We start from the raw sequence: 11,261 nt of genomic DNA, 5'->3' as shown, positions 1-11,261 counted from the left end.
ACACACACCCCAGTCATGGGGGCAGCCACACGCGGGAGGGTCTGAGGTAACCCGGGCAGTGCTGACTGGCCATGGGGAGCAGGGAGCTGAGGGGCCACAGGAGGGGTGTGGGGTCCGAGACTTGGGGGTCCGCAAGCTAGCCCACGTGCAGAGGAAGCAGGTGGGCTGGGGGTGGAGCGACGAGGCCAAGGAAAGGCGTGGAGAGCAGAGGGAGATAAGAGAGGATTTCACGAGATGGGCAAGAGCCTTTACTGACTTTCCTCATGGCAGACGTTTGCTTTGGTTTGGTGTGGACTCCACCGAACAGCCACAGACTGCAGCTGCGGAGTCCGAGAAGCCGTGTCGGCTCTAGTCCCAGGCCGACGGTCCGAGTTGTCTGATGGGTCCTGCTCTTGCCCATCGGCCAGGCCCGCGTGTCTCCCTTGCCGTTCCCCTGTCTCCCCACAACCAGAAACACCCGTGACTTGAAATAGCTGGAGCCGGATTGGCTCCTGCAGGACAAAGAACACAGCCACAGACCCAAAGGGAGAGAGAAGGGACGAAGCCCAGGGCGCCACCGTGCGTGGCCAGGTCCAGAGCCCAGCTGCGCCTCCACACACTTCACACCAGCCAGTTCTTGCTGCGTCTCCTCCAGTAAAGTGCTCCCTTGTTGGGCTTTATTTTATTCTGTAAAAATAAGCCTTATTGTCAAACAGAATGAAATCCACAGACCAAACCTCAAAACCTCTGGGGCAACGAGATCCCCTAAATGGACAAAGTCACTGCTGATGGGACGGGCCCTTCAACTCATTGCTTCTGCCGCTTGTTTCTTGAGAACATGACTCCAATGAGGCCCATGGCTGCCAAGCCGGCTCCTGCGATGCCAGCCACCACAATGGCATCCCGGACCTGCAGGAGACAGGGGAGGTCACAGTCCGTCAGGAATCCGAGGACGGGCTGTACGTTCAAGAACATTCAGCTCAAGGAGACTCATGTGCCCCTTGGCCCACTTGACAAACTCAGGAGTCAACAAATATTGGCCGGGAAATGGGGAGAAAAGGACTAGATGGGGAAGGAGCCGCTGGATGGAGCCAGCCAGCCAGGGCTGTACATGGGCTCCAGGGCAACTCGATCCACTCTGTGGGTATTTAAAGCACCTAAATCCCCAGAGGGCGATTGTGGAAAGGACAAGAAGATGAAGGCAGGAGGGCTGAGATCCTGGCGGCCATCAGGGAGCCCTTGCAGCCAGTGTGAGGCGGCGCAGGAACGGCTCTCGAATGCTGACCATGTCACACCTGTGGCCCCCAGGAGAGCAAGGACCTCACGTGTGTCACTTGTCTTGCTCCTCGCTGCATCCCCCACCCAGTTCTGCCAGGCACAGGGGTGCTCTTTACGAGTCCTTAAAGAAATGACCCAACTTGGAGTAGTAGTGATGCTCTACTTTAAATTATTAGTATTTCTGACTTGTATGGCTCATACTAGAAAAAAGAAGTGCTGCAAAAATAAAAGTAGATCAGGGCAAAAAGTGAACCCGTGTCAAATTTCACTCCCCCCTGAAACTTAGCCAAGAGTAAAGTAAGGCATTTGTTTTAGGCGTAATTTCACAAGGATCCACAGAACTCTAAATTCCAAGGCAGCAGTGGGAAAAGTTGAGGATCAATCCGAATTATACAACAGGATCCTCGGGAAAGGTCAGCTATTGGCAACACCAAATAGCTCTGGAAACAGGACAGAGAAAGAGCTTCAGCTAGGTCCCTGGAAACCCCTCTCCCCACAACGACAACAGAAGTCTGAAAGTTTATTCTCTGCAGAGGGTGAAACAGAAGACTTGGGGGCCTGGGATTTGAGAAACGTGTGAGGATGCGGATATCATGCCAACAACAAGGGACTGAGAGACCAAAAACAGGCTAACTGTGAGACTCTTGGCCCTCCTACCCGTCTCTACTCCCAGAACACTACCTACCACACAAGAGTCAGAAAAACTTTCCTGGGGAATCTGACCAGCCCAAGTGGAAACAAAAGGTACTTGGGGCACCTGGCTGGCTCAGTCGGAGGAGTGTGTGATTCTTGATCTCAGGGTCATGAGTTCAAGCCCCTCATTGGGTATAGAGATTACTTAAATAAATAAATAAAACTTTAAAAAAGAAAGAAAGAAAAGATACCAATACTAAGGATTCCCAAACTATCCACCTATATCACCCAGAAGTGAAACTCAAAGTCAACAAGCCACTCGTCCCTTCCCAGTTCACTCAAAGCTTCCATTCAGCAGCAAACCCCCCACCCTTGATCATGAGCATATGACCAAGATGCCAGACATCTGAGGAAGACCTCCAAAACAGAGACAGACGGGTGCCTGGGTGGCTCAGTCATTAAGCGTCTGCCTTCAGCTCAGGTCATGATCCCAGGGTCCTGGGATCAAGCCACGCATCAGGCTCCCTGGTCTGCGGGAAGCCTGCTCTCCCTCCTCTACTCCCCCTGCTTGTGTTCCCTCTCTCGCTGTGTCTCTCTCTGTCAAATAAATAAATAAAATCTTTAAAAATAAATAAATAAAACAGAATACAGCAAAACAAACAAAAAACAATCAGAAGAAACAGAAATCATATCTAGAAAACATCTTTTTAAAAATTATCAGCAGAGGGGCGCCTGGGTGGCTCAGTTGGTTAAGCAACTGCCTTCAGCTCAGGTCATGATCCTGGAGTCCCAGGATCGAGTCCCACATCGGGCTTCCTGCTCAGCAGGGAGTCTGCTTCTCTCTCTGACCCTCTTCCCTCTTGTGCTTTCTATCTCTCATTCTCTCTCTCTCAAATAAATAAATAAAATCTTTAAAAAAATTATCAGCAGAGAATAAAAGAACATATTACATCCAATAAATAAGAACATGGTGCTATAGGGTGCCTGGGTGGCTCAGTCAGCTAAGCATCTGCCTTCAGGGTCATGGGATCGAGCCCCACATCGGGCTCCCTGCTCAGCAGAGAGTCTGCTTCTCCCTCTCCTTCTGCCGCCCCCACCCCCTGCTTCTGCTTTCTGTCTCTCTCTCAAAAAAATAAATAAAATATTTTAAAAAATAACATGGGGGCACCTGGGTGGCTCAGTCATTGAGCGTCTGCCTTGGGCTCAGGTCATGATCTCAGGGTCCTGGGATGGAGCCCCACATCAGGCTCCCTGCTCAGCGGGGAGCCTGCTTCTCCCTCTCCCACTCCCCCTGCTGGTTTTCCCTCTCTTGCTGTGTCTCTCTCTGTCAAATAAATAAAATCTTAAAAAAAATTAAAATTAAAGTTAAAAAAAGAACATGGTACTATACAAAATAATAGAATATTGAGAGAATACAAACAATTCCTAGGAAATACAATGGAAATGACAGACTCAATAAAAAGTTTGAAAGGTAAAGTTGAGGAAATCTCTCAGAAAAAAAAAAATAGCAAAAAGATAAAAACACAGAAAACAGAAGCCAAAGGTTAAAAAATAGGGAATAATCCAGGCAGTCTGACATCTGAGTAATAGTAATTCCAGAAAGAGATAATACAGGAAACTCAAAGGAGAATCAAGAGTGAAATAATTCATGAAAATTAACAGGACTAAAGGACATATGTTTTCAGATTGAAATGGTGCTCTGAGGCCCCTCTTAATGGATAAACGTAGATCTGCAACAAGGCACATTCCTGTGAAATTCTAGAAAACTGGGTAAAGAAAAGATACTGCAACTGCTAGAGCAGGGGAGAAAAACAGAAGCAGAGGAAAGACCAGGAATTGGGATGACTTCAGATTTCTCCAAAGCAATGCTGGAAGCAAGAAGACAATGGAACATAGCCTCCAAAAGTCTAAAGTAAAGCAATTTCTAACCCTAGTTCTCTACCCAAACTATCAAAACAAGTGGAAGGGTAAAATAAAAAATAAGTCAGAAATACAGGTTTTTAAAAATGTATCTTCTATACATCCTTTTTTTCTTTTTTTTTTTTAAACTTTATTTATTTATTTGACAGAGAGAGAGAGAGAAAGAGCACAAGCAGGGGGAATGGGAGAGGGAGAAGCAGGCTCCCCATGGAGCAGGGAGCCCAACACAGGGCTCAATTCCAGAACCCCATGACCTGAGCTGAAGTCAGATGCTCAACCATTTGAGCCACCCAGGTGCCCACATACATCATTTTTCAAGAAGCTGCTGAAGGAGGTTTCCACCAGAACAAGGGAGTGAACCCAAAAAGAAGATGTGAGCTACAGAAGAGGGGTACTCCAGGGCAAGGGAGGATGGAAGGGTATATTTCGAGCGTGATGGGGAGGGGAGACTCTGGGGCAACAACTTAGTACCAACTGTAGACAGTAACTGGTAAGTAGACATATGGGCCCCCTGAAGATGTCCATGTCCTAATTCCAAGAACCTCTAAGTATATTGTGCTACATGGTTAAGGGAGAACTAAGGTTGTAGATGGAATTAGATTGCTAATCAAGTTACCTTAAAAAGGGGGAAATAATCCTGGATTATCTAGGTGGCCCCAGTGTCATCACAAATTTCCTTAAAAGATGGAAGAGGGAGGGGCGCCTGGGTGGCTCAGATGGTTAAGCATCTGCCTTCAGCTCAGGTCATGATCTCAGGGTCCTGGGATGGAGCCTCGCATCAAGCTCCCTGCTCATAGAGGAGTCTGCTTCTCCCTCTCCCTCTGCCTCTTCCCCAGCCCCTGTGACAATGCAAAGGGAGAGTTGGCTCTCATAGCCACTGTCCCCAATGAAGGCACGATGCCCCAAATCAGCAAAACTGTACTTTTCCCCACATGAGGGCATGAAAGAGTGTAATGAAGAGGGATCAAGAAATCTCCCCTACGAACCAAGCCAGGCATTAAGCAAGAACAAGCAAAGAAAAAGATTTTTAATCATCATTTTATGCCAAGAAATCCAGTGAAGACCATGGACCCCAAATCCCAGGAATAAAAAGGATGAAAATATGAACTTTGTACCCAAAACTAACACCCTTACCTGACACGGTCGGCATTGCCTTTGCTCCCCTAAGCACAGAGCTTGTGGCTGCCAAAACCCCTAATGACCATTATAGAGAAGAATTTGGAGGTCTTCAATGGTTAAAAATGTAAACATCTTGGCGCTGCCCATAACTGTGCCCTACATGGCTGTGTGCAGTGTCAGGAAACATGCCGGTGTCACTTACAGCACACAGTACCCAGAACTGAGATTCCTAGCAGCCAGAAGCCATGATGACAAGGTTTGGATGAAGCTACAGACCTGAGGTTTGACTGCGAGAGTGAGTCTTTAACCTTCCTGTTAGAGGTCATCAGGCGTGGCTTTGTGGCAGCAGTGGTTCTGGGGGGAACCGGCACGAAAGCTCTTGTCCCCAGCGTTTTCCCTGCTAAACGATCAGTCAGGGTGGGAGGAACAGTCTGCAGATAATGGAGGAGGAACAATGTGGCCCCAGTTCTTTACAGAACCTCATAGAGTGAGAACACATGAGGCAGCAGCTTCATACAAAACGTACTTTGTCAAGGAAATAAACAATTGCCTCACTCGGTACAGAGGCAAAGAGCATAATCGAATACAAGACAGGGGGCCCTGGTTAGTCCTGAGAGTGCACATTGTACGGGGGGCGGGGGAGGGGAGCGCAACCCGCCCCAGAGTCAGCACTACGTTCAGACATCACCGTGGCTGATTTCCTGGTGGCAGGGCTGCTGGGTGAGCCCAGCCTTGGCGCTGAATTACAGGAGGTCTGATCACAGAAAGGGCCCCTGGTATGCGGCACAGGTCTTAAAGCAGAAGATCATGAAAGAGAAAAACTGTCCCTCATTAGAAATGCTAAGAAAGCTGCCTTTTTTTTTTCTTTTTTAACGTGGACAAACAGAAATTCTATGAGACCACAGAAAATGAGCTGTCTATGCTACACAGCGTTAAAGCCTCAGAACTGTTTCCAGGAAAAGGAAACTTCTCGTGTGGTTTCTTCACCTTGAGCAATGTTTAAGTCGGTAAAAGACCAATGGTTATTCAAAACACAGGATTCTTCCCTGGCAGTGACTCACATCGCGGGCCACGGTGCACAACCGTGCTGGTCCACGACGGCGCCGACTTGCCCGTCTCCACACCCTTGTCCCCACCCCGAGTGTGACATCCGTTTGTCTTCTAGGGGCCTGATGCCCAGCCACCGCCAGTGGACAGGGACACAGGCTGAGGACGCACCTGGTCACTGCGGGCGACTCCATAGCGCAGCTCATTCACAAAGTGCTCACAGTTCTCAGAGGGCAACGAATAGGGCAACTCCTGCCCCACCAGCCCCTCCGCCCGTTGGACGATTTTGCTGGGAGGCAGCGGTGAGTACTTGTCATCATGTTTGTTATTGACCTGGTACTTGTCTCTCCCCACCACATCATACAGCAGTTCCTTCTTCACTATGGCCTTCTCAGTCAGGGTGGACATGATGCTGGCCACACCAGCTCCCGCAACTTCGCCTAAGGAGTCACAAAGAGGAAACAGAGGGATTGGTCCTGGGCAGGCCCATCAGGGTCCATCCACAGGCCCTGGGCAACCACCCACAAGAGCATGAGCAGAAGGGAAGGGAAAAGGGAGCAGGGTCAGACACATGCTGTGTGGCTTTGGAGAAGGTGCTTGTGGTCTCTGGGCCCTGGCTTCCTTATCTGAAAGGAGGACTGGTGAGGATTCTAGAGAAGCTGGCCTTCTACACCTGTGGCTCCCCAGTGGCCCTCTTGGTTATGCAAATATGGGCCCTGAGCTCACCCTTCTCCCTGGCGGAGCAGATTATGAACCTTCTGTGATTCCATCAAGGCTACACTCCCTTGACAAATACAAAGCAGATTACTGCAGAAAGGGTGGATGGATGGGTAGTTTCTACGCTTGGAGCAAAGGGACCAAAACCCCAGAGCAACTTCTCGAGATGCACTGCCAGGGAGACCCAGTAGGTACACCAGCACAGCCCTGGCTGAGATGAGGGGCTGGAAGGAGCAACAAAGCTCCAGAAATTAAACTGCCTATGGGATATTACTCGGCCATAAAAGAAGATCTTGCCTTTTGCAACAACATGGACGGACCTACAGGGTGTGATGCTGAGCGAAATAAGACAGAGAAAGACAAATACCATATGATTTCACTGGTATGTGGAATCTCAAAAACAGAACAGATGACTAAAGAAATAAACAAAGAGCAGAAACAGGCCTGTAAGACAGAGAATGAACGGGTGGTCGCCAGAGGGGAAGGAGAGGGGAGATGGGCAAAATGGGTGAAGGGTAGGGCGAGGAACAGGCTCCCAGTTACAGCATGAATAAGTCACGATGATAAATAGAAAACTCAAAGAAAGGGAGTCAATACAAGGACCAGGATGGTGGGCAGGGGAGGCTGATGTCAGCACAAGCCTGGGCAGCTCCCCAAGGCAGCCAACCTACACGGTTGGGGATGATGGCCGAAAAAGTGGGTGCGCACCAATGAGGTGGACCCCAGAGAGACCCACTATCCCTCAGAGAGCCTCGGTGGCCCTGCTGGGATGGGATCTCCAAGGCCCTTCCCCGCAGGGGAGGCATCCTGTTAGGCGGGCCAGGGACAGTCTTCCACATGACACCATGTGACAGCAACAAGCAATGGCAGGAGGGGCTGATCAGATTCCAGGTCTTTCCAAAGAGGACTAACTCCCTTTGCCCTGAGTAGATAGATTCCTGAGATCTTTAGAAGACCAGGGGAGTTCAGACTTGCTACCAATGGGGCAGGAGATGTTTGAGGGAGCCATTGGACTAAAGAAAAGAGAGGGTACCATACGGAGCTCTTAGTTTGTGGAGAGGGTCAGCATGGGAATGGGACCAGGTGAGTTTCAGTCCCCAGGCAGGGAGGGTGGCAGGGCTGAGACGGGGTTGAGGTAAGCAGGGTGCCTACAGCACAAAACTTAAGGAGGCTCCAACTCGCAGGGCCAGGCATGTACAGAGTCAACCCGTAAAAGTGAGGCTTCCTTAAGTTTTGCGCTGTGGGTGCCACTCTGGTGGGTGGTACAATAGGGCTGACAATCAGAAACTCTGGGTTTGGATTCTGGCTGCATCACTGAGTGGTCCTGACACACCACTTAACCTTGCTGGGCCAACACTGTGCAAGTCCCCAAATACACACCAAAATTGATACACAAACATGTATCAATAGTCATTTAAAGCTCCTTTTAAAAATTTTTTTCCATTTTTAAAGTTAGTTCATTAAAGAAAATATTAGTTCAACAATCAGAGAAAGGGCATGTGGACAGGGTACACATTTCATAAGTGAGTTTTGGGAAATGTCAGACTAGGCAGTGTAGCATCATGGGAAAAGGCACAGAGTCAAGAGACAGCCAGAGTTCGAGTCCCACCTCCACTGCTTACCTGCCCTGTGACTTTGGGCAAGGATTCACTTCTGTGAATCCCCAATTCCTTGTAAAGCAGGGACAATAACAGCCCTACCTGTCCCTACAGCACCATGACAGGGGGAGGGGCTGCAAGGATTACCGAAGCTGGCCACGTAAGGTGGCTTCTCTGGTACCTGGCACAGGGCGAGTGCCCAGCAAGTGTCAGCTCTCATCATCAGAGTTGTTCCCCAAGCTTCTTTCCAACTCTAATCTCTACCATTTTCTGAGTAGCATGAGGTCAGTCCTGACCTATCTGGCAAGGCTCCCACGAAGCTCTAGTGAGAAGATGCGTGTGGAAGCATCTTTCCCCTTTAAGGAGCATTCCCTGCCCAAAGACTGTGGCACAGCTGTCCCCAGGATTCCTGTCATGCTCTCCCCTGCCTCCTATCCACCAGGCACATCCTCAGTGCAGTCAGTCAACGCTGCGGCCCGGCTGTGTGGGGCCTTGTCCAAGGTGCTGGAGGCAGCAGCATGAACTAGACAGGGCACCTGCCCTCAGGTAGCTCACATTCCAGTGAGAGGACCCCCCCCAACAATGAACAAATAGACAAAATCAGGTACTTCCGGGTAGTGAAAGTGCTACGGATTAGATTGAGTGAAATATTACAGAAGGGGTGACTCGGGGAGGCCCGGCATGGGAAGGGCCACCCCAGGGAATGGGAGTTGAGAGGAGTCTGGAATGATGGGAAGGAGGTAGCCGTGCTGAGATCCAGGGAAGAGCATCACATGCAGAAGGAAGGGCAAGAGCAAGGGCCTCAGAAAGGAAGAGCATGGCATGCTTCAGAGCTGTAGGAAAGCCAATGTGGCTGACGTCAAGAGACCCAGGAGGACGGGAGAGAAAGATCCGGGTCAGAGAGGCAGGCAGAGGCCAGACCACACCAGGCCCCACGGGCCACAGTACAGACTTGGAACCTCATTCTATGTGTGATAGAAAACCCAGTCAAGAATTTAAGGGACAGGGCACCTGGGTGGCTCAGTCGTTAGGCGTCTGCCTTCGGCTCAGGTTGTGATCCCAGGGTCCTGGGATCGAGCCCCACATCGGGCTCCCTGCTCAGAGGGAAGCCCGATTCTCCCTCTCCCATTCCCCCTGCTTGTGTTCCCTCTCTTGCTGTGTCTCTCTCTCTCTGTCAAATAAATAAATAAAATCCTTAAAAAAAAAAAGAATTTTAAGGGACGTCTTCTTCCTGACTGGTCTTTGGTGAGTTCTGTCTCAAAGCTGGTGGGAAGCACCCCCACATCCTGGTCACTGCCTTTTCCTCATCCCCCCAGGGACCTGCCCTACTCAACTTGGGGTGCTGTGATGGGGAGGTGCCTGGGCGAGGTCTGGCACTCAAGAGTGCTTAGGTGCCAACAGCAAGATGTCTTCAAGAAATGCCAAAACTGGGTACCTTGACCCCAACTTCAAAGCCACGGCCGTTATGCCAGATGGCCAGTTCAAAGGCATCAGCCTCCCTGACTACAAAGGAAAATACATTGTGTTCTTCTTCTACCCTCTTAACTTCTCCTTTGTGTGCCCCATGGAGATCATTGCTTTCAGTGACAGACAGAAGAATTTAAGGAACTCAACTGCCAAGTGGCTGGTGCTTCTGTGGATTCTCATTTCTGTCACCTGGCATGGATCAACACACCCAAGAAACAAGGAGGACTGGGACCCATGAACATTCCCCTGGTATCAGACCCCATGTGTACATCGCTCAGGACTATGGAGTCTTAAAGGCTGATGAAGGCATCCCGTTCAGGGGTTTCTTTATTATTGATGATACAGGTTTCCTTTGGCAGATGACAAAGGATGACCCCCACCCCCGGTCGGCCACTCTGTGGGTGAGACTCTGAGACTACTTCAGGCCTTCTAGTTTACTGACAAGCATGGGGAAGTGCCCCCCGCTGGCTGGAAGGCTGGCAATGATACCATCAAGCCTGCCGTGCAGAAGAGCAAAGAATACTTCTCTAAGCAGAAGTGAGTGCTGGGCCATTTTAGGGCCAGGCTGCAGTGGGCGGCCATGAAAACAATTTATTTTATACTACTGTCATGCTGAAAACACAAGACTTTAGATTCAGTGCAGATGTGGTATGGGACAGGACAGGCCTCTCTTGCAGGGGCTGGGGAGGCCAACCTTTCTTCCTCTGGAAAGAATTGCCTGAACCGTGCTATGGGGCAGGTCAGCTGATGTGGCCAGTAGTGGGACATCACTTTTGATCTTTTGTGGTCTCTATTAAACTTGAACTGAGGGGGGAAAAGAAAGAATTTTAGGGAGAGAAGTAACATAATCCGATTCATACTTTAGAATGATCATGCTGGCTGCCCAGGAAAGGAGGGACTGACCACAAGTGGGCAAGAGGCAGAGAGACCAGCCGCAAGCTGCAGGAGCTTCAGATGGGCATGGAAGTGCAGACAGTGAGAAGTGATCAGACCTGGAGTCTCTCCTGGAGAGAGAGGCAACCAGATTTCCCGTTGCATTAGATATGGGGTGAAAAGGATTGAGAATGATACCTAGATTTTTGCCTCCAGCAGCTGGATAGTGTCATCCACTGGAGCCTTTCTTTCAGAGCATGTCAGGTTCAATGTGCCAACTGGACACCCACATGGAGATGCCAAGTAGTCAAGAGGTTAATCAAGTCTGAAGCTGAGTGGGGAGGTCTATGCTGAGGGGGGCTTGGGAAACATCCACCAATGGAAAATATTGGAAGCCAGAGGCCCAATGAAGTCACCTGGCGAGAGTAAGGATGAGGGGTATGGGTGAGGAGGAAGAGGAGCCCACACAGGAGACCAAGAAGGAAAGGCCCAGTGAGAGAGGAAGAAAGACAGGTGCCAGATGAAGATCAGAGAGAGGTCACTCGTGTCAAATGCTACAGAGAAGCCAAGTAAGCCTTGACCAGAAAATTAACCACTGGCTTTGTCAAGATGTGGAAGGTCTAGGGGAGC

At 49.9% G+C, this 11,261-nt stretch overlaps 1 protein-coding gene and 1 pseudogene across 4 annotated transcripts in view; one reads left to right on the top strand and one right to left on the bottom strand.

Annotated features, from left to right (window-relative positions):
* Positions 1-629: 629 nt before the first annotated feature.
* PLAAT3 (phospholipase A and acyltransferase 3) overlaps positions 630-11,261 on the bottom strand; it is a 31,016-nt gene continuing 20,384 nt past the window's right edge. For all 4 annotated transcript variants that reach the window (XM_028118033.2, XM_028118035.2, XM_028118034.2 and 1 more), the window contains 2 exons: positions 6,148-6,416; positions 630-888 (listed from right to left, as the gene is read on the bottom strand). In XM_028118033.2, the coding sequence (XP_027973834.1) occupies positions 787-888; positions 6,148-6,416 (371 nt within the window). In that variant the 3' untranslated portion in view covers positions 630-786. The remainder of the gene's footprint in view (positions 889-6,147; positions 6,417-11,261) is intronic.
* On the top strand, positions 9,639-10,567 carry LOC114220294 (peroxiredoxin-1 pseudogene; annotated as a pseudogene).

This window comes from Eumetopias jubatus, unplaced genomic scaffold (assembly GCF_037043125.1).
Source record: "Eumetopias jubatus isolate StellerSeaLion01/CBP00866 unplaced genomic scaffold, mEumJub1_p1.0 scaffold_13, whole genome shotgun sequence".
In the NCBI taxonomy this organism is placed as follows: domain Eukaryota; kingdom Metazoa; phylum Chordata; class Mammalia; order Carnivora; family Otariidae; genus Eumetopias; species Eumetopias jubatus.
The sequence above is the reverse complement of the archived record's forward strand: the minus strand, read 5'-3'. Positions and strand labels throughout refer to the sequence as shown.